At 48.0% G+C, this 27,540-nt stretch overlaps 1 protein-coding gene across 1 annotated transcript; it reads left to right on the top strand.

Annotated features, from left to right (window-relative positions):
• Nucleotides 1–470: 470 nt before the first annotated feature.
• On the top strand, nt 471–26,723 carry GAL3ST3 (galactose-3-O-sulfotransferase 3). The gene is made up of 3 exons (XM_035099118.2): nt 471–848; nt 23,415–23,646; nt 24,703–26,723. Exons 2-3 carry the CDS (start codon nt 23,561–23,563, stop codon nt 25,856–25,858), a joined length of 1,242 nt encoding a protein of 413 aa, XP_034955009.1. The 5' UTR covers nt 471–848; nt 23,415–23,560; the 3' UTR covers nt 25,859–26,723.
• Nucleotides 26,724–27,540: the final 817 nt, after the last annotated feature.

Here is a 27,540-nt window from a genome sequence, read left to right as displayed (position 1 = left end):
CCGAGGCATTCCCCAAGGCGGAGCGCCGGAGCGGGAGCCGCGGCGACGCGGGCGCCGGGAGGGGGACAGGTGCGTCGGGAACGGGGGTGTCCTCCAGTCGGGGGTGGGTGGAGAAGCTGGCTTTTCAGTGGGGAGGGAGGGGGCACTATATCCGGCCCCCGCCTTCCCGGAACCCTTTTTCTCCTCCAGCCAGCCATTGCATAGGGTCTTTTCTTGGTGCAAGGATTTTCCTTTTTTTCCTCCCCCCCTCCCTTTTTGGCATTGTTCCTATGTGGGGGTGGGGGGGTCGGGGGCATGGCGCTCCCCTTCTTTCTTTCTGCACGCATCCCAATGCGTTTCCATTGGCGTGGCTCAACGTGAGAACAGGGTGACCCGGGCAGAAAGCCAAGGTGGTGTGAGAATCTTTCCCTCCGAGAGGAAAGAGACCGCGGAGGAGGAGGAAAGCTCCAGGGAGTTGGGGGGTGGGAGAAGGGGACAGAAAGGAGGACCTCTCCTTCCTCTCTCTAGAAAAAATAGCCAAACACTTCAAATGCCATCTGGTCCTTTGGCGAGGAAGGCGACTTGCTCTCGAGTAAGCATGCTTGAGATGGGCGCTGTGGATTTCATTTGCTTGATTTGGTTTTTAAATTTTAAAAAACAAAACAAAACTATTTTAGCCTGATTGCTTCCTAGCTGTAAAGCTGTTTGAAAGGGCAACAACGGTTGCAAAATAAGTTAGGAGCGAGAGATTTGTGAATCGGATTCCCTGGGATTGAGAGGCGGTTCGGGGGAGGGGACAAATTTTTAGGATTCTGTTTCTCAACGCACAAACCTGCGCAGAGGCTTCCCTGTCGCCCCGAGAGGCAGAGGTGAGTTGGTGGATTTGGGGTGGACCATGAAGGATGGCGGAGAGGGGGGGTGGAGAGCCTGCTCTGTAGGGCCCGATCCACCGGGGAACGAGCTTCCCGCATGTGCCTCATTGAACTGGACGGGAGCTGCAGTGAGGCTGGTCGAGGCGGGGTGGGGGAGGGAGGGAGTGTTAGCCAATACCCCCATTCCATACATCCTCACAAACGTCCTCGTCTTAAATTTGCTGTAGGAGTCAGGACACTGAATGCCATTGCATTTACTTTTTTATTTAAAAGGGTGGGCGTTTCAGAGTTGGAGTTAATAACTCTTTGGGCACAGAACGATCTGAGACATAAATTGCTTGTTGTAGCTGCCAGAATGGAAGTGGCTGGACCACACTGGATAAATCTGAGAAACCTCTGTGTCGAATCTTGAGTATGCAGGGGCTTCTCGAGAGAAATCCAACCCAGCAATGGGGAGGGGAGGGGAACCTAGGGGAGAAACTCAGCCTTAGAGATTCCCAGGCCTTTGGTTTTAGTGTGTTACTCTTGTTAACACAAGGGATAAACACAAGGTCCACCTGCTGCCCAGTTTTGGAGTGGCTCTCTGGTCTCAGCTGCATTTCCTGATGGATGAGAGATTTCCTCTTGCTGTGCTAGCTCTAACTTACTTCTTTCCTTTCGTATACTTGTCTATAACACTACAATTGTTCCATTTGTTAATTGCTGATGGTCATATGTATATATATATGAGAAATGCTTTCTAAAGTGCCATGTGTGTGCGCGCATGCCCAGGGGCACTATGTCACTGAATCCCAGGCTGTGTTCATACAGTCGCTCTTTTGGAGATTCTGCTCAGTTCAGGTTCTGCAATTGAAGTGGATTTGGTGCTGTTAGTCCACCTCCCATAGGACTTTTTGCAGTAAGGAAGGTGATGGGGAAATGCAGTGGCCTGGCTCAGTATATGTAAAGAAGTTGGAGTTCTTGACTGAAGGTCACATATAAATAGTAGTAAGGCAAGAACTCAGGCCGCCGTGGTAATGTGTCGCTGATAGTGGTTCAAATGATACAATAGTTTCAAATAGTCTCTTTTGTGGTTGGATTTACTTATAAAAGTTTATATGTCAGATGAAGTGTATGTACCAGGGCAGGGCCCTGTTTCGGAGGTTCTTCATCAGCAAGTCTTATAGTCAACGTGTACATGTAGATCAAAATTAGATAACCAAAGTGTGTTTGTAATATATCAAACACACTTTGGTTATCTAATTTTGATCTACATGTACACGTTGACTATAAGACTTGCTGATGAAGAATCTCTGAAACAGGGCCCTGTCCTGGTACCTATATACCCTTCATCTGACGTATAAACTTTTATAAATAAATCCAACCACAGAAGAGACTACAGTATTTGAAACTATTGTATCATTTGAACCATTATCAGGGATAAATTACCACGGCGGCCTGAGTTCTTGCCTTACTACTACAGTATTTATATCTGGCTCAGTATATGGCAGCCTCCTATGTTCCTAGTTACCTAAATTAGCCCTTTATGAAGAACAATGAGGACTGGAATCTTCAATTTGCTTTTAGGAAAAGGAGTGTGCATGATTTGCTTGTTGGAGCGCCCAATTCAATCCCTAGCATCTTTGAGTTGGGCTGGGAGAGACCCCTGCCTGAAAACCTGGAGACCTACTGCCAGTTGGTGTAGACTAGAGACAGTCCTGACCTAGATGGACCAAGCATCTGACTCTATCTAGGGTAGCTTCCTGTGCCCCTATCATTATACGCATCAGTATAAGGCAGGAGCTTCCTGTGTCTTCACATTCACAAGCTTTATCCTTTATCCCCCCCCCTCCCCACCCCAATTGCACCACATAATCTCACAGGCAAAAGGGCCTTCATTTGGGTCAGTTGCTCCTCTTTGCCAGAGGCAGATTAATATTTCCCTGCAGCCGGATTAATATTTCTAGTGGCTGGATTATTATTTCAGGCTGTGATGACGCTCAGGTGGTGCCCCTGTGACCTGAATTCTTCCAAGTTTCCCCACCTGGCTTGCGTAGCTACTGATTCTTTTTTAAAAAAATATTTTTATTAAATTTTAGAAAAAACAAGAAAAAAGCAACAACAAGAAAAAAATATACATAACATAATTTGATTCCACCAACTTCCGCCCCCCCCTCCACAAGCCCCCTCCTGCCACGAGCGGATCCCATGAAGGTGAACAGCCGATGATGGTTCATTTTAGGATTGGGTTTGTCCTCCCCCCCTCTCCCCCATCCCAAAGCCCCCCTGCCACCGAGGAGCCCCAGAGATACAAGGGAGAAGCCAGGGGAGTGTCCGCCCAACCACTTTTCCATAAAAGTTTTCCCACCTGGCTTGCGTAGCTACTGATTCCCCTTGGATGGTTGGATTCTAACTTTACTATGTTGTGGGCAGGTTTGTCTGATGTGGCTTGGACTTGCCTTATACTGGGACATAGGAAGCTGCCTTCTGCTGAGTCAGACCAACCACCTATCTCAGTCTTGTCTACAGTGACTGGCAGCAGCTCTCCAATGTTTCAAGCAGCAGGGCATATACTATTGAATTTGGGACCTTTTGCATGCAGAGCCAGGGCTCTTTCATCGAGCTGCAAACTATCCCCTGCAGGCCACATCTGCACTTAGCCCGTTCTTTACTGAAATTTTAGGGTTTTTAACACCCTTCCCGCCTCCTCCATCTGCCTTGGGGAGTATAAATTGACACTGCAGGTGAGCAGCCTGCCCGAGGCTTATCTGGAGGAAGGGACCCTTGAAAGAGATTGGGTTGTGGTCAACTTAAGCCCTACTCAGAGAGCAGACTCCTTGAAATCAGTGGAGTGCGGTCAGTTGTGGCCATTCAGTGCAATGGTTGGGGCTGATGGGAGTTGTGGTCCAAAACAAGGGCTGGCAAAGACTGTCCTGTTGTGTCAAGCCCAGATGCAGCCTGTGGTAGCTTCTGGAATGGCCAGACGAATGATAGGATTTATGTCCTTTGGGGGAGGCAGAATTTAATGCCTTCAACTAGGCTTATCTGGCTAGTAATCCAATTAACAGCACTAGCCTTCAGATCACCCTGTTTGCTGTTAAAAAAGGATGCTTCGATTTCCCCAGTGGCCTTCACAGCATTCTTAGTTTTTGATTTGTGTTTCAACCTAGGAAAGCACAAAGCATCTTCTACGCTCTGTGTGCGTCCATGATCTGCCAAGCTTTGTCTTCTCTGACCAGTGATTATACTTTTCTTTAGGACAGGCAGCCGTACAGACTTGAAATCATACAGGACAGGTGCCTCTTTCTTTGCTGTGGCCCTGTATCCTTTAACAACCGCAGAGCAGGCAATAATTCAATGGGTGCTGCCACATCTCGCTGGCATGGGCATAAGACAGGTGAAAGCTATACCTACGAGTTTCTGCCTGTCATACAGATGTGAAATTCATGGGGGTCTTGACAGGAAAAAATGATTGGCAACCCTGCGTTCTTGTGGGTTTACTTCAGCTGCCAAACTCAGCTTTGGATTCGTAGGCACATAGGAGAGAAGTTGTCTGCTCCCAGCGGCTCTTTGGGATCTCAGACAGAGAAAAGTCCTTCCCATCATCTGCTACCTGATCCCCTTAACTGGAGATGCTGCAGATTGAACCTAGTGCCTTCTCGGTACAACACACATCCTCTAGTGTGAAAGAGCTCTTGCGCTGAAATCAGCTTAATTCTACTCAGAGCAGACCTATTGAAAATAATGGACCTAACTTAATAACGCTCATAGATTTCAATGTGTCTACTCTGAGCAGGATTAACATTGGATACAACCTGCAGTTTTTTCCCCACACAAGACTCTCAGGGCGCCTCCAGACTCTGTATTTTGCAGGAGGGATCAGGTGTGTAGTAGAAATTTAGGCTTGCCCTAGATCAACAAATCCACTTCAAAGTCATGAGCAGACTTTTTGCAGATAGGAAAAGCGCAGGATGAACAATAGCTTAATAGGAAGACATATAAACACTCCACAAGCCATTTAGAATTCATTCAGGATGGATGTTTATTGCCATTTAACCTCTGCAAAGAAATCAGTGCAAATGCTCTAAAAAGGTTTAACATTGGGCACTTCCAAGTGATGTATTTGTTGAGCATTCGTCCTGATTTGTTTGCAAAGAGGTTAGGTGACATTGCATCAAAGCAAATATTAACCCACACTTTTTGGCGTGTGTGTTCTGTTGCTTTCCTTATCACGAAAAGCCTGGTCTTCGGGGGAAGTGGGTTTGTTGTGCAGGACCACCCAGGTAGCTATAATTATGCAACCTGAATTTGCTGGTATGTGGTTGAATCTGAAAATGGCAATAGTCTATCATATCTCCTCTCAGTCTCCTCTTTACCTGGCTAAGCATACCCAATTCCTTCAACTGTTCCTCATAAGGCTTAGTTTCCAGACCCTTGATCATCTTGATCGTCGTCCTCTGCACACATTCCAGCTTGTCAACATCCTTCTTAAATTGTGGTGCCCAAAAGTGGACACAGTATTCCAGGTGTGGTTTGACCAAGGCAGAACAGAGCAAGACTATTACTTCCCTTGACTGGGACATTATATTTCTTTTGATGCAGCCTAGGATAGCATTAGCTGTTTTTGCTGCTGTATCACACTGTTGACTCATGTTAATCATGTGACCTACTAAGATTCCCAGATCCTTTCCACATGTACTACTGGCAAGCCAGGTGTCCCCATCTTATATTTGTGCATCTGGTTATTCCTGCCTAAGTGCAGAACCTTACATTTGTCCCTATTGAAATGTTTTGGCCCAGTTCTCCAATCTGTTCAGGTCATCTTGAATCCCAATTCTGTCTTCAGTGGCATTGGCTACCCCTCTCCGTTTGTTGTCATTTGCAAATTTGATTAGCATTCCTTCAATACCTTCCTCTAAGGTCATTTACAAAGATGTGGAACAATAACAGGCTCAGGACAGAATCCTTTGGCACTCTAGTTGTCCCTTTTTTCCAGGACAGCGAGGAACTGTTAGTGAGCAATTTTTGGGCTTGGTCAGTCAGCCAGCTACAAATCCACCTAACAGTCACCTCATGCAGCCCACATTTTACTAGCTTCTCTGAAATAATAAAACGGGGGACTTTGTCAAAAGCCTTACTGAAATCACGATGCACTATGTCTACAGCAGCATTCCCCCGATCCACCAAGCTTGTAACTCTATCAAAAAAAGAAATGAGATTTGTCTGGCATGACTTGTGTTTTTTTTATAATTATTTTTATTAAGGATTTTTGTGGGTTACAAAGGTAGGGCAGTGTTGTTTTTGAGAAACCCATGCTGGGTCTCAGTAATCACAGCATCCCTTTTTAAGTGCTCACAGATCGACTGTTGAATGATCTGTTCTAGGACCTCTCTGGTATCAATGTCAAGCTCACCTGTTGCTAATTACCTGGATCAACTCCCCCCTTTTTGAAGATGGGAACAACATTTGCCCGCCTTCAGTCTGCAGGGACCTCACCTGTTCTCCAAGAATTCTCAAAGATTAGAGACAGAGGCTGTGAGATTACACCCACAAGCTCCTTTAGTACCCTGGGGTACAGCTCATCAGGCCCTGGAGATTTGAATTCATTTAAAGTTCCCTTGCCACTTATTTTCCCATCTTGTGTTGCAGTTCCTGCTTTGCATTATTTATTCTGTTATCTCCAGGTTGGGGATTGCTTTCCTTTTGAGTAAAGACAGAGGCATAGTAGGTGTTGAGCAGTTCCGCATTCTCTCTGTCACCCAATAGCATTTCTCCATGCAAGGGACTTGCTTGTTCTTCTTGATTCGAACATAGCCGAAGAAACCTTTATTATCATTTTTAACCTCTCTGGCAAGCCGGAGCTTATTCTGAGTTTTGGCCCGCCTGACCTTCCTGCAACGGTTGGCTACTTGTGTATACTCTTCCTTTGTGATTTTTCCTTCCTTTCCTTCCATTCCATGGCTGAGATATAAATAACACCTTGGCAGTGGAGTCAGGCTTTAGTGTGCTTGAGGTGGGTGTACATGGCATTGTTAGTTAAATGATTAAGGCCCCAACCTCAAGATGACCCCGCGCTGTGACCCAACATTGGCTCCTCATACGTTTCCGAGCACAATTCAAAGTGTTGGTGCTGACCTTTAAAGCCCTAAATGGCCTCGGTCCAGTATACCTGAAGGAGCATCTCCACCCCCATCATTCTGCCCGGACATTGAGGTCTTGCGCCGAGGGCCTTTTCGCACTTCCTTCATTGCAAGAAGCCAAGTTACAGGGAACCAGGCAGAGGCATAGCTGTCAACTTCCCCCTTTTTTTCCTGGAAATTCCCTTATTCCAGCGCCGTTTCCCGCTGCTATCCTGGATTGTTAGACATACCGTAGACCGTGACAGGTGAGGCTGCTGATCCCTTATTTTCAAATCCGAAAGTTGACAGCTATGGGCAGAGGGCCTTCTCGGCAGTGGCACCCGCCCTGTGGAACGCCCTCTCACCAGATGTCAAAGAGAAAAACCACTACCAGACTTTTAGAAGACATCTGAAGGCAGCCCTGTTTAGGGAAGCTTTTAATGTTTAATTGATTATTGTATTTTAATATTCTGTTGTAAGCCGCCCAGAGTGGCTGGGGAAACCCAGCCAGATGGGTGGGGTATAAATAAATAATGATGATAACAACAACAACAACAACAACAACAACAACAACAACAACTTTCCTGGGGGTGTCTTTTAAGAGGCGACCACTTTTTATTTTTTGCAGTTTATTTTCATCCCTGCTATCAAACTTTTTTCTTTCCTTTTTTTTTTTTAAAGACAACCGATTCCTTCAGCTTAATGGATGTTCTGCAGGAGTCCAGCACCTTTAATTAGCACTTCAAAATGCCAGAAACACAATGACAGGTATATTTAAAGGCCTAGTCAGGAAGTCATCTTCAGATTTTGGGTTGAGCTGGAGCCAAGAGCACTGCTGCTGACTCCTTTGCATGCAAAATACCTCTTTGGCCCCCTCCCTCCCTTCTTCCCAGCCTGCGAATTTTGGCAGAGCTCTCCCTGGGTATCCACCTCCTCAGTTGTTCAACCCTTCTCTCTTTTGCGTCTCTGACTGTGGGGAGGGGGGGGGATCAAGTCTTATTTTTTTCTTTTAGAAATAATAATTATTGTCTTTTTTGGAGAAGGGCAAAACAAAGGAAGCCGCAGCGGAACCAAAGGAAGGAAAACAGAAAGGGAACAAAGGACCAAACTGTGTCAGGTTGTGGTGCTGCACTTTCCAAAGAACGTAGACAAATTGGACCAGGTTCAGCGGAGGGCAGGGAATGTGGAGATGGGCATGGAAAGTCCGTCCCTTGAGGGAGGTGTGAAGGAGCTGGGTGTGTTCAGCATGCTGAACAGAAAGCAGAGAGGGGGACAGGAGGATAGCCCTCCTCAGATACCCAAAGGGCTGCCCCATCAATGACGACAAAGGCATGTTCCTCGATGTCGGTCCAGAGGGTAGGTCTGCGTCTTGTGTTCCAGGAGAAATGTCCTGGCTGATAGTTTGCCAGTGGAACTGATGGCCTAGAGAGCTAGGAGGGCAGGTGGGCTCCTCTTCCGTGGAGGTCTTCAAGCCGCTTTAGCTTTGGATCACCTACCATTAGCCGAGGAACGGGATGGATCAGGGGCAGTCTTCAAAATAAGCCAGGCACATTTTGCACCTGGCTTTCGGCCACTCGCAAGCAAGTGATGATGCCTGGGCGCCAGGATGGCACCCGACGTCTCCACCATCTGGGGATTATTGGATCTAGACTGTTATCATACACCCATCCTGTAGTATTCTATCAGTTATATTTTATCTGCACAATCAGAATGAATTTTGGGAACTCAAATGCTTTTTCTGTGCAGCCAGAGCAGGAGCAGTCGCCATTAAGAAAAAGAGGTCGGAAGAGGCCAATAGATATGTGGATTATCCTTGTTTCAAGGGACTTTTCTGCTTTAAGTTCTCAAAACCCTTAACCTAGCTCAGGCGTAGGCAACCTTGGCTCTCCCGATGTTTTGGAACTACAACTCCCATGATCCCTGACCACTGGCCCTGTTAGCTAGGGATCATGGGAGTTGTAGTTCCGAAACATCTGGAGAGCCAAGGTTGCCTTTGCCTGACCTAGCTGAAGCTTGTCATTTGAACCATAGCTGCCAAGTTCTCCCTTTTTTAAAGGGAAATTCCCTTATGCTGAATAGGCTTCCTCACGAGAAAAGGGAAAACTTGGCAGCTATGATTTGAACTAGCCAGATGTTTAACTGAAAATCAATCACAGTCAGTCCATCATTTGAAAAATAAGACTTTAGAGCCCCCTTGCCCCAAAATGGCAACTAGACATTCCGTTTTGGTGACTGCAACCTTGGTTTAAGGAGTCATATGGTGCCTATCTTAGATACCTGAGTTTGGAACACTGATCAGGGGTCTGTTTCTGTGTCCCATTGAGCAGCCATCACCAACCTGTTGCCCCTCCAGAGTTTTAGTCCAAAGCAGCTGGAGGGCACCAAGTTGGCATTGCCTTGAGTGTAATAATGTCTTGGGGGGGGTCGCATGCTGGTGGTGGGAATGGCCAGATCCTGAAGTGAACAGGGACACCTGTTCCTTCTTTATATGCTCTCTGGTTTCTTTATATTGGTTGCTGGGAATCGCAAGTGGGGAGGAAAGGTCTCTTGCATTCAGGGCCTGCCATGGGGCATCCTGATGGCCACTGCGAGAAGACTGTGATGGGCCATCCAGCAGCTGCGCTCTCCTTAATCTTCTTAGGTTCTCCCCATGGCCTTCTTTGGACCGCTCTCTCCCTCTCGCCCTTCCTAAGTCAGCTTTCCTAAGTCCAGCTTTCTGAAAGCTACCGTAGTTCTCTCCTCCCCTCAGGACAAGATTGGTCCTCAGTGAGCCGTAAGGTGGCATTTAAGGTGGAGGGGAGCCCAACTCAGCTGGGCCAGAGGTTTCCTTGCCACCGATGGAAAACATAGCAAGATTTCACATCTTCCGCTGGGTTTAGCCCCAGCTAACCTGACAAAAAGGGACGTGGGTCAGAAGGTCGGCGGTTCAAATCCCCGCGACGGGGTGAGCTCCCGTTGTTCAGTCCCTGCTCCTGCCAACCTAGCAGTTTGAAAGCACCTCAAAGTATAAGTAGATAAATAGGTACTGCTCCGGCGGGAAGGTAAACAATGTTTCAGTGCGCTGTTCTGGTTCGCCAGAAGCGGCTTAGTCATGACCTGGAAGCTGTCTGCAAACGCCGGCTCCCTCAGCCTATAGAGTGAGATGAGCGCCACAACCCCAGAGTCATCCGCAACTGGACCTAACGGTCAGGGGTACCTTTACCTTTACCTTTAACCTGGCATTTGCTATGGGAGAACGGATTGAGAGGGGTGGAGTGAGAACGAAGGACCAACGTGCAGGGGGGCAGGATGGCACATGTGTTGGGGGGGAGAGGGAGAGAGAGCTGTACCTGACTGCAGCCCTCTGGGATCCCACTTTTTATGGTGTTCCTGAAGCAAACGCAACAGCCATGCAAAGCCTGGATGAGCCTAAAGAGATAGAATTATTATGTGCCCCAGAGAGTGGCTCTGGAATCTGTCCCCCTCCCCTCGGCCCAGTGCTTCCGTCTAAGTTCTGGTTAAAGGAGTGCCCCTGACCATGCCAAGAGTGCTTTTTTGCCTTCTTGCTGGAGAAAGGCCTCCCAAGTCACCCTGAGCTCTGAAACCTTTCCTTTCCCCACTACGAGAAGGTCAGGTCTTCATTGCCGCGCTCTTAACTGTGACTTGTGGGGATCCATGCATGTTGTTTGAATGAAGTAAGCAAAAAAAACAGTCACTATAGAATGATGGCAATTATGCCTCCCCGTGGCCAGCCATTGGGGAAGATGTCTTACCCATGCTGGAAACAATAAGAATGTTGCATCTCATATATATATATATATATATATATATATATATATATATATATATACACACACACACACACACACACACACACACACACACACACACACATTTCCTGTGGGAAGCGGTTCAAGGGGGCAAAGCGGGTTCTAAAGATAGATAATTCATTCTTGTTCCCAAGAGCTGGGAGCATGCAGAAGAAGGAAAGGGTAAAGCAAAATCTCAGTACTCTGTCGACATCCCAAATCCTCTCTGTTCCCAGGGAGTTAGAGAGGGGGATTGTCTTCATTTTGGGAAATTGCAATGCTACAGACTCAAAATCACGTAGGATAGGTCCTGTTTCTTTGGCAGGGGTCAGTATTGTTTTAACAGTTGCAGAACACACAGCAACTGGAAGGGCTGCAGCATTTTGCTGGCAGGAAGAAGATCTGACAGGCAAAGCTATACCTGTGGGATTTCTGCCTGCCCTACATTTTATAATTTTTAAGGGGGAGGGAGAGCTCAAAGCAATTTACAGCCGACATTAAAACATCAAATGAAACAATCCAGAATGAAACAAAACTGAAGAAAGTCAAATATGAAGTCAACATTCAAAGCAACATAATTAACAGGAAGCTAAAAACAGCGTTGTAATGGAGGTCAACTACAGAACGCACATGTATCGCAGCAAAATTAACGGGGGGGGGGAGCCCTTAAACCTTTGAAGAGAAAACAAATATAACATGCACATTTAAAACAGCATAATTAGCAAGATAATCAAACATTATCATAAGCATAGAACAGGCATCCCCAAACTTCGGCCCTCCAGATGTTTTGGACTACAATTCCCATCATCCCTGACCATTGGTCCTGTTAGCTAGGGATCATGGGAGTTGTAGGCCAAAACATCTGGAGGGCTGCAGTTTGGGGATGCCTGGCATAGAACATATCTGCTGCTGTTGATGCCAGTCCTGCCAATGGAAGTTCATGGTAGCTGGTGCCTGTGGAGGCCCAGACTCAATGACCTGGGTCTCTGACCTCTTCAGCAACCTCTGTTTCTGTAGCTCAGTCACGGCAGGGAGCAAGTCCGGACTCACAGCCAAGTGGTAGAAGTATTGACTATTGAACAGCTCTTACTCAGAATCTCCTTTCTTGTAACTTGAAGCCATTGGTTCAAGTCCTACCCTCCAGAACAAGAGAAAACAAGCTTGCTCCAGCTTCCATGTGACAGCCCTTGAGATATTTGAAGAAGGCTATCATATCTCCTCTCAGTCTCCTCTTTTCCAGACGTACAGCAAACCTTGGTTGCAGCTCATGGTTTGTCTGGAGCAGAAAACAAAGCCTGGGTTAGGGAAACCTGCTTAGCCAAATCATCGAACCTGTCATAGTTTTGGCTTAAGGGGCAAACCCTGCTGTAATTTGATGCTTTGTTTTGAGGGCCCTCCAGACTGGGGTTTGTCATTTTTGGAGGGGTGTCTTCTGCAACATGTCACTGATGAAGTAATAGTGAATGGGTAGGCAAACTAAGGCCCGGGGGATGGATCTGGCCCAATCGCCTTCTAAGTCAGGCCCATGGAGAGTCCGGGAATCAGCGTGTTTTTACATGAGTAAAATGTGTCCTTTTATTTAAAATGCATCTCTGGGTTATTTGTGGGACATAGGAATTTGTTCATCCGCCCCCCAAAATATAGTCCGGCCCCCCACAAGGTCTGAGGGACAGTGGACTGGCCCCCTGCTGAAAAAGTTTGCTGACCCCTGGAATAGCACATAATTGGTGGATTTCTAACCGGACCACCCACACGCAATTCCATCGCGTTAGTGGTTCTGTGATGCTTAAAAAAGGTAAAGGACTCCTGACCGTTAAGTCCAGTCGCGAACAACTCTGGGGTTGCGGCGCTCATCTCGCTTTACTGGCCGAGGGAGCCAACGTTTATCTGCAGGCAGTTTTTCCAGGTCATGTGGCTAGCATGACAAAGCCACTTCTGGCGAACCAGAGCAGCACACGGAAACGCCGTTTACCTTCCCACCAGAGCGGTACCTATTTATCTACTTGCACTTGATGTGCTTTCGAACTGCTAGGTTGGCAGGAGCTGGGACCGAGCAACGGGAGCTCACCCCGTCGCGGGGATTTGAACCGCCGACCTTCCAATCAGCAAGCCCTAGGCTCTGTGGTTTAGACCACAGCGCCAACCGCGTCCCTCTGTGGTGCTTACTCAAGGCTATTACACCATTGCCTCCTGGAGGGGCCCCCCTTGCCCTATAGCGCAAATAGAGGGGGACAAAAAAATAAACAGGAACGTCTGTAATATAAAATGTTACAGGATTTCAGCAGGAGGCAATTGGACATGCATGAACCAAGTGGAAATCAAGCAAGTATGTTTACCCCAAACTTTGGCAAGTGCAAAACTGCACTGAAAGTGCCCTGATCCCACCATGAGCACAAATAACCATAAATGCACAATTAAAAGCCTGTTTTTTTTAAGGATATATTTTGAAGTGTTGCATATCATTTGCTTTTGTAGTTCCTATTTCTACATACGTACATTGTTGAAAGATATTTACCGTTGCTTGGTCATCTCACTTAAAATGCGGAGTTATTATAATTAAATTTTCAGTAGTATTCTTCGGTTTTGAATGAGTAATGTGCATCGCAGTTCTCATATCGATTCCTTTTTTGTTAGGATGTATGCAAACCGGTTAGAGATTTCCATATAAGCAAATGTCTGATCCCTACAGGGGGAGATGGTGGGACTTTTCATGTAGCTCTACCAAGTCAGATATCTGGGTTCCACAAGGCCTTGGGAGGAGAATGAGGGTCCGGTACGTTTTTGGCAAGGCTATGGGCTTGAGGGCCAGGACGCCTGGGTCTCTTTGAGGCCGTAGGAGAAAAATGAGTTCTGAGAAGTTTCTTAAAGCAGTGGGGTGGGATACGTGTCTCGTTTTGCAATCCATCTCCGGCAGGTGGTGACGGACTCCACTATCTGGAAGGGGGGAGTGGAGTAATAGCTATTAACTGAGGTTCAGAAGCATTCCTGTAGTTCAGGGGCGGGGGAACCTGTAGCTCTACAAACTTGGCTGGACTCAGTCTCCCATCAGCCCCAGTCAGCACAGCCGATAATCAGGGTCCCCCACTCTTACTGTAGCCTTTATGTTCCAGTGTAGAAGGGGAGTGGTATGCAGTGGTTAGAGGTGATCTGTGGGCATTGGCCCCCTCCTGATTTCCCGTCACCTTCCTCCAGCCTCTCTGAGAGGCCCGGGGCGGCGACTGTGAACAGGCTCTTGCAGCGCATTCTAAAACCAGGTCACCTTTGCTGGAACCTTGTCCTGTTTAATCATTGGCAGTAATCTGAGCCCAGGTAACCTGGCACCGAGGAGCCGGTGGACGGCAGGTAATGGATACTTCTTGGGACTAGGCAGGTAGCCAGTCCTCCTTGTTTCCACCTGAATGGGCAAGTCCACTGCCGCCTAAAAGGCAGACTAGCTGGATGGTTGCAGCAGTGGCTATTAATAATGCTAGCAATAATGATTTTTTTTCAAACTCGCTAGCTGCTTTTTAAAAGCTCGTGATTTATTTGGGACTCGCAAGGACACTGTTTCCCCATTTTCCAGGAGTTGAGGCTGAGAGAGGGTGGGTGACTTGCACAAAGGCCCTGGCAGAGGCAGGGTTTGAACCCGGGCCCCGCAGGTCTTTCGGACCCACTGTAGATAATGAGTGGTCTGTGAAGCAAGAACCATAACGCACTCCGTTGTCTCAAAGAAACGAGCCTGGCTGAGGTTGACGGAGAGTGTACTCCCAAGCAGCTGTGCCTGGACCCTGCATCCAAAGATCTGAAAAACAAAAAATTCTAAGCTCCTTCTGCCTGGGTGCTCTGAAATGTGGCAACCGGCATTCAGGAATTTGAAAGATTTCTTTCCCCAGTCCAGTCTCTCTTCTCTCCCCCTCCCCACAACGCCTTTCCTGCCCCTTAATTCTGATGTGTGAATTAATCAGCTTTCATCTTTGCTGCTGCCTCCCTGCCATCCTGCCTTTTTTCCTCGAGGATTGCGTTTGAATTTTTAGGTTTCTCTACTGGAAATTCAGGATAGTAAATTGGCAGAACCCTAAGCCCCCTCCAGACACCTTTTTTTTATAAAAAAAATTGTGCATTCACAACTGTTTGTGCTCAGGGTGGTATTAGGATGGTAGTTATAAGCAATCCCCCCTTTCGATACTGTTTGCCTCTGTGCAAAAGGTTCAGGGTGGTTTCGTTTGCGATTGGTGCATAATTTTACAAAGCTGAAACAAAACAAAAAAAAAATCCTTCCAGTAGCACCTTAGAGACCAACTAAGTGTCGTGCATGCACACGAAAGCTCATACCAATGACAAACTTAGTTGGTCTCTAAGGTGCTACTGGAAGGAATTTTATAAAAATTTTGTTTCGACTACGTCAGACCAACATGGCTACCTACCTGTACCTTTTACAAAGCTGAACGCTGTGTGGACGGTCCGGTCTAAATCCGCCACTAACGTGCTATTATTCCACCAGCAGCACATTGTGGGAAAATGCCTGCAAGAAACCCACCAGTCTGGGAGGGCCCTTAGAATTGGGGCTCAGAGAGGAGGAAAGGTTGGCTCAGAGAGGAAAGGGCTGTGGGTGCATTTTGCAAACTAGCTTTCCCGTGCCCCTGCTCTGATTGCCCAACTCCCCCTCCCTGGCGCTCTCTCTAGCTGTACATGGATTTATCGAGGGACAGGGAGCTGTCAAGTTTCCACCTCACCCCTGAGGCTTGTGCTCATCGATTGGATGAAGTCTGTGGCCTAGATTCCAGTGAAGGGCAGAGAGGTTTAGTGGCTGGTGCACTGGGAAGCAGGTGCTGAATCTCTTGGCTCTGAAAGGGCGAGTGGGTAGTGGGTTCGAGGAGATGGGGGCAGGTTCCACATTTTTAATTGTCAAGTTTTTCATTCACTCCTTAGTTCTGGATTTTCAGGCTGTTGAAATGGAAGTTGGTTAGGGTGGAAAACAACAGGAGGAGCCTCCCACCCCCCACCCCGCTGACAACTTTGATTGAGAAAGGAAGTCAATTCGGTTCACCCACCTTTCGATCAGACTCTCTCATGGAGGCATCGGTGGCTGATGAAATAGGCCGTCTGCCCTGCACGAGGAGGACCTTGCAGAGGCGTCTGCCCTTGTTAGCTGCAATGCCTTCTGGGCTCCGAGTTCAAGGTGATGGGTGTGATCTAAATTTTCTCTTTGCAGCCATGGGTCTGGCCCTGCCAGCCTCTGGACTCTCTATTGCTTCACGTATAGCCTGTTGCAATCTCCGAGACCCATGGAGAAAGCCTTCTAACCATCCCTTTTTATTTATTACAGCCAGCTTTTTTGGGGGGGGGTACCCTTCCCTAGTAAATCACAACCCTTCTGGAGCTCTTAACTAGAAAATGCTTTGAAAAAGCAGCACCTAGAAGCAGTCCAGAATGCAGTGCACATGAACTGAAAGCTGCTTGAAATGAAAAGATTGTAGAATCATAGAATTCTAGAGTTGGAAGGGACCCCCAAGGGTCATCCAGTCCAACCCCCTGCAATACAGGAATCTCAGCTAAAGCATCCATGACAGGTGGCCATCCACCCTCCAAGGAAGGAGAGTCCATTTCCACTGCCAAACAGTTCTTACTGTCAGAAAGTTCTTCCTGATTAGTCAGAATCTCCTTTCTTGTAACTTAAATCCATTGGTTCAAGTCCTACCCTCCAGAACAAGAGAAAACAAGCTTGCTCCATCTTCCATGTGACAACCCTTGAGATATTTGAAGATCTCCTCTCAGTCGCCTCTTTTCCAGCCGTAGAGCAAACCTTGGTTGCAGCTCACGGCTTGCAGAAAACAAAACCACCCTGCCCCCATGAGCCTGGGTTAGGGAAACCTGCTAAGCCAAATCATTGAACCCATCATAGTTGGGCTTAGGGGAATGTGTGAACCCTGCTGATTTTTGATGCTGTGTTTTTTTTTGGGGGGGGGGAGGAGAAGACAAGTGGGAACTTGCCCACTTCCCCTGCATGGAGGTTCTGAGCAACGAGCTCTTCTTCAGAAATAAACGCAGCAGGAGAAGAAATGCAGGTAAAAGCAGGTCCAGCAGCAATGGTGGCGGAACCAGAACGAAACGGCCTCGGGTGAGGAGCAACCAGAAGGGAAAGAGGTGTGGTTGGAGGAGAGCCTCCTCCGGTGTTGTCAAAACCACACACACTTAAACCTGGGGAGTAAAAGCCGAAAGGAACGCCCACACCTAAGATGGTCTTTTTTGCACTGCTGTTCCGGATCTTTGGGCCTTCCGCATTAGCAGGAAAAGGCAAGGCACAGAACAATGGCTGTGAAAGGACGATGGTGTCATCAGGATGTCCCATTTGGGGTGGCAGGAACACCAGGGCTGGTCCTACAGTGATGCAGCTGCTTCAGGCAGCAGATGCTGTGTATGGGGAGTAGCCAGAGCTGTCGGTGCCACATGGCCTGCCCTGTATCCTCTATGCCAGCCTGCTGCCCTCAAGTGCAGGGAAAGATAATGGAGTAAGTTTCCACTGCCACTCCAGTTGGCTCCTGTGTGTGCCCTGGGGGAGGGATCCATCTTGTCCTTCGCCTCAGGCAGCAAAATGTCTTTAGCCCTGAGGAGCAGAGTGTAAGGAACACTATAAAACACTGAAAACATCCCCCGCCAACATTTTATGGTTCATTTGTGCTGGTTTGCCGTTGACTTCAGCTCCTACGTCTAACTTCAATGGAATAATTTTCTTATGCCTATTTTTATATCCGCATTGACTTCTTTTCTTTTTTTGTCCCTGGTCTGCCCTTGCAATGGATGCCAGGACAGACTGCTTCTCCCAGTATCTCATTTATTTATTTTCCAGACTTTTAATTCTTCACAGTGCCTGCTTGTACAAAATGGATTCTCTTTTTTAAACAGTTGTGGCAAACCTTTCCTTCTGCTGGGCGTTCTGCCCACCAATACCTTTCAAATCCTCCTCCTCGCGCTCTCTTTGCCAGGAATAGTTTTCCAGCAAGGCCCATTATAAACTTTTCATTGTTAACTATTATTGCTTAAGTTTATTGGTTTCGTCATTAATTTATGAAGATGATTTGCAAACACACCACAGAAACCAGCTACAATGGTTTTTTAAACAACAGTACAAAAATGAAACTGAAAATAGGTTTGAGAACACCCTTCCATCCAGCTGGAAATGCTTGTTGAAACTAAAATGTCTTCAGTCGCTTCCGGAAAGGACAAGAGGCAGACACCTGTCATACCTTGACGGAAATGTTGTTCCACAGAACAGGGGCAGCCACGGTGAAAGCCCTGCTCCAGGCTACTGGGAGAGGCTTCTGGTATTTTAGAGCTTCAAAGAGCTTCTGCAGACTGCAGTGACCTACTAGGCATATAAAGATTAAGGCAGTCTCTTAAGTGACCTGGTCCTGAGCTGTCGAGGGCCTTACAGGTTAGTACCAGAACTTTGAACGTAGCCCAGCAGCCGATGCAGATGAGGTACTATATCCTGGCAGTAGTTTCCCCAACAATTAGCCCAGCTGTCTCATTCTGCAGTCTCCTCAAGGGCCACCCCACACAGAGCAGTAGTCCAGCCTTGAGGTTACCAATGCATGGACAACTCTGGTTAAGCTATCCAGGACTGGGCATAGCTGTCTTGTTAATAGCAACCTGCCTGTCTGTGAGTTGCTCCACGCCTGCCACCCTCATGCACTTCTCTGCACAATTTTCATTTGAACTTGGGGTGTCTCATGTGCTCTTTCCTAGAATCAGGTCTTCCTCCTGCCGTAATTCCTCCTTTGAACTGGATTTCAGTTTCATTGTGTCATGAAACCAACACCTTTAGCTAGAGAGGCTGGGGTATTATTATTATTATTATTATTATTATTATTATTATTATTATTATTGGAGTTCATGAGTCACAATTCTAAAAATGGGGTGGCCATTATCATTTGGAGTGATTACACAAAGCAGTTCTTTTTGGTAGCTTTTGACCCTGGTAATTTTTTTAGCCATTATGCCATTTGGTAATGAATAGCTTCCATTGCCCTTGATCCTGGGAAAATTGTATGTAGCCATCATGACGAGTAGCCACAGATAGCCTTATTCTCCATGAATGAGCCTAATTCTCTTTCAAAGTCAACTATCTCTCCATCTTATGAGAGCCAGTTCTGTAGTTTAACTACGGTATGTGCTGTGTGAAGGACTTCCTTTTGTCTGTCCTGAATTGTCATTCAGCCTCATTGGAGGTCAGCGAGTTCATCGTGATTTTAAACAAGCCACAGCGCTTGTCGTCGTCGTCGTCTTCTCATTTCTATTTAAAACTCCCTTCCAAAGGAGTCCAGGGCAGCAAACACATAATTAAAAGAGCATCATTAAAAAAAAACATTCTAAAAACAGTTTCAAACCCCCATTATCTCAGCCAATGACTTCAGAGTTGCCAGGAACAGTATCTTTCAATCATCGAATGCCTGAGTGAACAGGAATGCTTTTTTAAGTTCCTCCTGAAAGTCAATAAGGATGGACACAACCACACAGCATTTACAGTAGAAGCTGCCTTATACTGAACCAGACCTATTTTCCCCCTATCTAGTTCAGTAGTGCCTACACTGACTGGCAGCAGCTCTCCATGTTTCAGACAGGGGTCTTTCCAAGCCCACGCCTGGAGATGCCACTGGAATAGAATCATAGAATTGTAGTTAGAAGGTACCACGGGGGTCATCTAGTCCAACCCCCTGCTACGCAGGAATCTTTTGCCCAATGTGGGGCTTGAACCCACAACCCCGAGATTAAGAGTCTCATGCTCTACCAGCTGAGCTATCCAAGTGACCTTGGGGCCTTCTGCATGCAGGGCAGGTGTTCTTCACCAGGTCCAGCATTTCTGGGGAAATGTCCATATTATTTCTCCTGGGCAAACCCTACTGCAAAAATTATTTCTAGCCCCTGCAGATAAGTTTGCCAGGTCAGTCACAACTGGACCTAATGGTCAGGGGTCCCTTTACCTTTACCTTTAAGGTTACTAATGAAGAGTCTCAGCAAAACGCCTCCCATTTCTTCTAGGAAATAAGTATAAGTCTAATACATATTTTATTTCTAAATTCTCTGCCTTCTAAATGATGGCAGAGAGAACATTGCAAACTTTCATGAGGGCTAGAACTATGCCCCCTTCCTTCCTTCCTTCCTTCCTTCCTTCCTTCCTTCCTTCCTTCCTTCCTTCCTTCCTTCCTTCCTTCCTTCCTTCCTTCCTTTTAAAAAGAAGTCTAAGATTTTGCATATGTCAACAGAACAGACTACAAAATTCAATTCCATGTTGAGCCAGCAAGGGGGGACTCTGAGAGCTGTGTGCATTTTGAAAATGAGCAGCGCAGAGGCCTGAGCCTCTGTAGAACGACTTGCCACCTGCTGTAGTGGCTCTCCTTCCAAATGTGTGCTGGAGAGGGGAGGCTGTTTGTGGCTGTTCTGCGCTGAAGGGACTGCACTCTGCACATGCTCAGGAGCACTGGAAGCCCTCAGGATCTGCCTTCATACTGAGCCTTTCTAAGTGTTGGTATGAATTATTTCAGCGGCATAATGTACTTAAGGCATACATTTTTAAACGTGTTGTAAGGAGCTTGAAGACCTTTGGGTAAAAAGCGATTAACAAATCATAGATTCACAGGGTTGGAAGGGCTCCAAGAGTCATTTAGCCCAACAAACCTGCAGTGCGGGAATACAGATATGTTTAAATAATAATAATAATAATAATAATAATAATAATAATAATAATAATACCGGTAATAATAATAATAATAATTTATTATTTATACCCTGCCCATCTGGCCGGGACTCCCCTGCCACTCTGGGCAGCTTACAACACACATCAAAATATATTAAAATATCACAGACTAAAAACTTCCCTAAACAGGGCTGCCTTTAGGTATTTTTTAAATGTCAGGTAGTTGTTTATCTCTCTGACCTCTGATGGGAGGGTGTTCCACAGGGTGGGTGCCACTACCGAGAAGGCCCTCTGCCTGGTTCCCTGTAGCTTTGCTTCTCGCAGTGAGGGAACTGCCAGAAGGCCCTCGGCGCTGGATCTCAGTGTCCAGGCTGAACGATGGGGATGGAGACGCTCCTTCAGGTATACAGGACCGAGGCCGTTTAAGTATAAGTAAATAAACCATTCATTCATGCTACAGGCCAGCCTTTGCTAACCTGGAGCCCTACAACTACATCACCCATTGTGGTCTGAAATACCTGGAGGTCTCAAGGCTGCTTACAGAGACCCTCAAGCCTTTATTCAGCTGTGAGGTGGCTTCTCTGCCAAGGCCCGAAAGCCAGAGGGTGGCGTGGGGTGGGGGCACCGGCAGTTTCTGTTCATGTGCTTGGCAATTCCAGGCCCACGTCCCAGGAGCAGTTGTGTTGCCCTCTTTCCACAGGACATGGCCAGGAGCTGTTGGAGTCCGTCCAGAAAAGAGCAGCGAGGCGGGTGGGGAGGGGAGGGGAACGATCCCAGTCCTGGGACACTTAATCTCCTGTTCCGCAAAGAAAGGTGAACTTGGTGGCTTTCTCTGGTTTCCTCGGTGCTGGTGGGGGTGAGATTGGCCGGGAGCAGGAAATAAAGTGAAATTGAGAGGACAGGTGCTTTGCTTTGGGTGGGAAGGGAATGGGGGTTGCTTTGTATGGACATCTCTTTTGGAGCCGCTGAACCCGGGTAAGTCAAAGGATCAGCTGGTGGCAATTTCCTCTCTCTGCCCACTCTCCTCCTAGGATTGTGCTAGCTAGCAGGATATTTCTCAATAAAGATGTTTGGGGGCTCAGCTCTGCCTGTGTGCCATGTTCTCTGACCTTGAAACCCTTGTCCTCTATTTATGATATATTGGGGGGGGGCACTCAGGGCATGCTCAAATGACCACCTCTGAGATTGTTGCTTTGTTTGTTTTTAAGGGTTTGTTCAGGAGCTTAATTCCCCCCCCCCCCCGCCGCTGCCTTTAGTGCAGAGGGGACAGGTGAAAATGGGGAGGAATATACCGGCTAGGGAAGAGGAATAACTGTGTAAGGGGGAGCACAGTTTGGATTGGGGGGGGGAATGAGGACGAGAGGCAAAATTAGGCTTTTGAGAAGAGAAGGCAGGACTTGGAGCGGGAAGAGAGTTTCGTGGCATTCTTTTTTTTTTTTTTAACTTCATTTGTAGATATTCAGCTACCACATAATGTTCAGAACCAAATGTTGTATTTGATGCCGGAGTACATATTTCATACCCTCCAACATTTCTCCAATGAAAACAGGGGTGTCCTGTTTGTTTGTTTGTTTGTTTGTTTATTATTTTATGCCTCATCCATCTGACTGGGTTGCCCCAGCCACTCTGGGTGGCTTCCAACATATATAAAAACATAATGATACATTAAACATTAAAAAAAAATCTTCCCTATGCAGGGCTGCCTTCAGATGTCTTCTAAAGGCTGCATAGTTACTTATCTCCTTGGCTTGGGGGGTCGGATAATTCCATACCCTCCAACATTTCTCTGATGAAAATAGGGACGTCCTAAGGAAAAGCGGGACATTCCAGGATCAAATCAAAAACTTTGACATCATCTGTAAATCCGGGACTGTCCCTGGAAAATAGGGACACTTGGAGCGCCTGATATTTACGGGTGGGTGAAGCATTTGTTTTATGTTTGTTCTCAGTGGGTGAGTCTATGCAGTATATGCAGAATGTGTTTTCTCCCCTTGCCTCTGGCAAATGCCAGCCTGCCCCTCCCCCACTCTGTAGACACATGACTCCCAGTGTTTCCCATGAAATTCTACTCAGAGGAGACCCATTGAAATGAATAAACCTACATTAGTCATCCTTCTGAACTTCAAAGAGATCTGAAGGCAGCCCTGTAGAGGGAAGTTTTGAATGTTTGATGTTTTCTGGTGTTTTTAAATTTTGCTGGAAGTCTCCCAGCAGTCATATGTGCAGCATAATAATAGTAGTAGTAACAACAACAACAACAACAATTTTCTTGTTGTTATTAATAGCTGCCAAGTTTTCCCTTTTCTCGCGAGGAAGCCTATTCAGCATAATGGAATTTCCCTTAAAAAAGGGATAACTTGGCAGCTATGTTGTTATAGTTGTTGTTGTTGTTGTTGTTAGTATTAGTAATATACTAATATTAGTATTAGTAATAAGTTTTTAATGAACTTTTCCATTTTTACAAATTATTTTAAACAACCACCAGAACAAATCTCTCATGACTGTTGACTTCCCACCCACCCTTCCATGGTGTTTTTTTCTTACCTTATATTACTTATACTTTACCCATTATATACGTTAATTATAAATGATTGAACTGCAGTTCTCATCTGATGCTATACTTCAAATCCTGCATACACTTTGACATAACCGTGATACTTTTTCAAATATTCAAATATTACACGAAATATTTCCATTCTTCAAGAAACTTTTCTTCATTCTGTTCTTTTATTCTCACAGTTAGTCTAGCCATCTCCTCCTCCTCCTTCTCCTCCTCCTCCTTCTCATCAATGTATCTGCTCTAAGGAGGATTAGCATTGGCTACAACCTCTTGTCCTTGCATTTTATAGCAGTTCACCTGTGAAACCATAGTGCCTCTGTTTGAGTTGGATCTGCTACGACTCCTATATATATATATATATATATATATATATATATATATATATATATACACACACAGAGAGAGAGACAGGACTTGTTGCTGACTGCTTGCTTCACCTTGCAGGTATCCCTTTTTGCACAAGGCCGGAGGCCGCTGCCTGCTGCCTGCCCTGAGCCTCCATGCCGGGGTGGACTTGCCCCTGCGCTGTGCCTGGATAAGGGTCCCCAACATAGCCTGTGCCCTTTGTACCGCTGCACTCCAACATTGAGATGATGTCGCGCAAGAAGGCCATCCTCCTCCTCCTGGCATTCAGCACAGGCACTTTGCTCCTGCACCAAAGTGCCCACCTCGGCTGGTAGGCGTGGGAGACCTTGAAACGGCGGGGGTTGGTGCCAGTTCTAGGTTGGGGGGCAGCCTTTGGGCAACACGCTCTTCCCCCTGTCCTCCTTGGGTATGCCCTAGCCCACTGTTCTTCAGACATTGCTGGGCTACAACTCCCATCATCCCTGTCCATTTGCTAAGCCCATACTTCCCAAACTTGGATCTCTAGCTGTTTTTGGACTACAATTCCCATCATCCCTTGCTAGCTATGGATGATGGGAGTTGTAGTCCAAAAACATCTGGGGTTGAGTGCACCACCTCTTTGCTGCTGCTGCTGCCGCCGCCGCCACTGCCCTCTGGGTCCAATCCAGACCTCCTCCCAGAGAACGAGAGCAAAGTATGGAGAGGCTTCTTCTACTCTGCTCTTACTTCTCACTCGCACCAGCAGCAAGGAGGAAGAGGCCCAAGAGATTGGGAGTGGGGCCCCTATTAGAGCATGGGCATTTGCAGGTGCCCAGTGACGCTGACCCCTGGCACCATTCCAGACTAAGAGTAACGAGAAAGAAAAGAAGGGAGGGGTGGGTGGGTGGGTATGGGAATGGGCAGTGGGCACTTTTGAGATGGCCTATGATGTCTTACTGGTTGAGGCAAATGAGAAAATGTTGGCACCACCTCCCCTGCCTGAGGTGACCGGAGGCAGCTCAGGGAGGTTGGGGTGGCAGTCTAGGAGATGGGCAAACAAGCACAGGAGGTGGCAAATGGCATGCTCCTCAGGATGCGAATCGGCCGCTCCACCCAGCTGTCCCCAGCCTGCCACCTGAGGCACCTGCTTCACCACGCCTCATAATTGGGCCGGCCCTGCGGATGAGATTTGGGTTGGGTAATGAAAAGGGGAAAGGAGCAGAGCTTTTAAAAAGTGGTGGAGCAGAATTAAAATGAAGGGAGGGCTGAAAATAAGTGGGGAAAGAGGGCGGAGGGTCCGTGAGGGCTTGGGGGGGGGGGTGAGACTAGGAAGCATCTCCGGGCTTGTTGTCGTTTCTCTCGACCCCCCTGCCGCTAACCAGACCCCTTCTGCCCCCCCGCCGCCCAGGTTCCCAAAGTCGATGCCCTTCAGCTGCGCGCCCCCGTCGTCGCCCCGCCCCAAACACACCGCCGTGGCCTTCCTGAAGACCCACAAGACGGCCAGCACCACCGTGCAGAACCTACTCTTCCGCTTCGCCGAGCGCCACAACCTGACGGTGGCGCTGCCTCACCACACCTGCGACCACCAGTTCTGCTACCCGCGCAACTTCTCGGCCCGCTTCGTGCACCCTTACACGCTGCCGCCCCGGCTCATTGCCAGCCACCTGCGCTTCAACCGCGAGGAGCTGCACCGCCTCATGCCCAACGACACCATCTACGTCACCATCCTGCGCGAGCCGGTGGCCATGTTCGAGTCTCTCTTCAGCTACTACAACCAGTACTGCCCGGCCTACAAGAGGGTGCCTAACGGCTCCATGGAGGCCTTCCTCGACGACCCTCGACGTTACTACCGCCCCCACGAGAAATACGCCATGTACGCGCACAACACGCTGGTGTACGACCTGGGCGGGGACCCCGAGCACAGCCCCGACGATCCCACCTACTTGCCGGAGTTCATCCGCCAAGTGGAGGGCATCTTCTCGCTGGTGATGCTGGCCGAGTACTTTGATGAGTCCCTGGTCCTCTTGCGGCGCCTCCTGGCCTGGGACCTGGAGGACATCCTCTACGTCAAGCTGAACATGCGCAGCCCTGAGTCCAAGCTCAACATCACCTCGGCCCGCGTGGCAGCCCAGGTCCACGCCTGGAACGCCCTAGACGCCCGCCTCTACGACCACTTCAACGCCACCTTCTGGCGGAAGCTGAGGCGCGTGGGCCAGGACTGCGTCCAGAAGGAGGTGCGCGCCCTCCGCCGGGCCTGCGAACACCTGGCGCGCCGCTGCTTCGGGGGCCAGCCCCAGCTTCGCCCGGCCATGCAGATCAAGAACAAGGAGCTGCGGCCCTGGCAGCCCAGCGCCAAAGTGGGCATCGTGGGCTACGACCTGCCGGGCTCGGGCGCCCCCTTGGACGAACAGTGCCTCAAGCTGGCTATGCCCGAGGTGCAGTACTCCCGCTACCTGCTGCGGAAGCAGAGCCTGAGGAACCGGAGGAGGGCGGCCCTCCACCGGCCGCTGCCGCCTCGGGGGCTCCTGCGGCCACCCCGGCACCCTGTCCCCAAGGTGGCATGAGCTCCCCACCACCACGGCAGCTGGAAAGGCCCAGGAGGTGGAGGCCCTGTTGGCAAGAGCCTCGGAGAGAAGCTTCCCACTGTCGCCCTGGCAACACCTCAGCATCCTGTGATGGGCCCTTGCAATACTAGATTAGGCCTAGGCCTCAGCCTTCTTCAGAGCCAGGGTGGAAGGGGCCTGGTGATCGCATAGTCCGATTTGGCGATGACTCCCCCTCAGTTTCTCTTTTCCAGGACTTAGGGCTGTGCTTAGTCCTATTAAAAGTCAGGGCCTTGGGATCTGGGTGAGCGGGACTTTCCTCCAGGCGCCCTGAGGCCATGTGTGCGTGAGCCAAGTGGATTCCCATCGCTCGGCAACCAGCCCGATTTTTGTTTCTTAAACCCAACTGGGTGCTCTGTTTCTCCCTCGCTCCAGAGGAAATGCTACAACTGGACCCCAGGGGAAGCTGAGCACATCCGGGCCCCATCCCTTGCTATTAGAAAGCAGTGAGGGTGGTCTCCCTCCACGCTTCTGACAACCATTTTCTTCGTCCTCCCCACTTTGTACATCCGAGTGCTGAATTCGACCACTTCCGATTCTGCTCCCCCAAATCCATAGTGCATGCCTGCACCCCACTTTCACATCCATCCACGGGGAGCTCCAACCTGACATCTTCTCCCTCCCCTGCCCAAAATTAATTTTATACCTTTATCAGTCTCTCTCTACACCCCACCCCCACCCTTTTCCTGGGGCTTGCCAGGATTCATCTCCAGTAACTTGTTTTTTTATCTCATTTTATTTTTAATGTCCTAGACCTTGTGACATTGTCATACAGAAGATCTCGCTGTGTTTTTCTTGAAGGAGGAGCTGGAGGCCAATAAAACAAACAAACAAACAAAACCTGTTTTTGCTGTTAGAATTAAGAGTGTGTGTGTTTAGAGATATTGTATTTTTTAAAAAAATAGAGTGGGTGGGTTCCTCATGTCGGGGATATCAGAGAATTCCCAGGGAAAGAGGAGTTGAAATTGCTAATGCCTGCTTCATCGTCCCCAAGTCTGGAATGGAAATCAGTCCAATGAATATGATTGGTATTCGTTGTTGTTGCTTTCAGTTTACAAATGATACGTAACGGATTCCTTCCCCCTGCCCCAAAATTGCATTGCATTTCCTTTGCATTGAAATGAATGGGGTGAAATAACGTCATGACAACATAATTATGTAAAATTCTGCCACAGAGGACTGCGAGGTAAATAACTGAGGTTTTTTTTTAAAAAAACAAACAAACGTGTTTCATTAATTTTCACACAGCAAGTACAACAAATAACATGACTTTCGTCAGGAGGTGAACAGTAGAAGGGAAACAAGCTGCATGTGATGAGCATATATCGAAATGGAAATCAATGCCTCCTTAGGATGCTGGATAGCTCAGTTGGTAGAGCACGAGACTCTTCAACTCAGGGTCATGGGTTCAAGCCCCATGTTGGGCAAAAGATTCCTGCATTGCAGGGGGTTGGACCTGATGGGCCTCCACGATTCTACCTCCCGCTGCGTGAATTTCATTGTGGGGGGTGTTGGCGACTGTCAGCAGGCGTCCCCATAGATTTATTTATCTCATTCATGACTCACTTCCTATGAAGCACCTCTGAGCAATTTTGCGGTTAAAAACATGCACAGTAAACTCCGCATGGAATGATTTCACAGCC

The sequence above is a fragment of the Zootoca vivipara genome, chromosome 17 (genome assembly GCF_963506605.1).
Source record: "Zootoca vivipara chromosome 17, rZooViv1.1, whole genome shotgun sequence".
Taxonomy (NCBI): domain Eukaryota; kingdom Metazoa; phylum Chordata; class Lepidosauria; order Squamata; family Lacertidae; genus Zootoca; species Zootoca vivipara.
The sequence above is the reverse complement of the archived record's forward strand: the minus strand, read 5'-3'. Positions and strand labels throughout refer to the sequence as shown.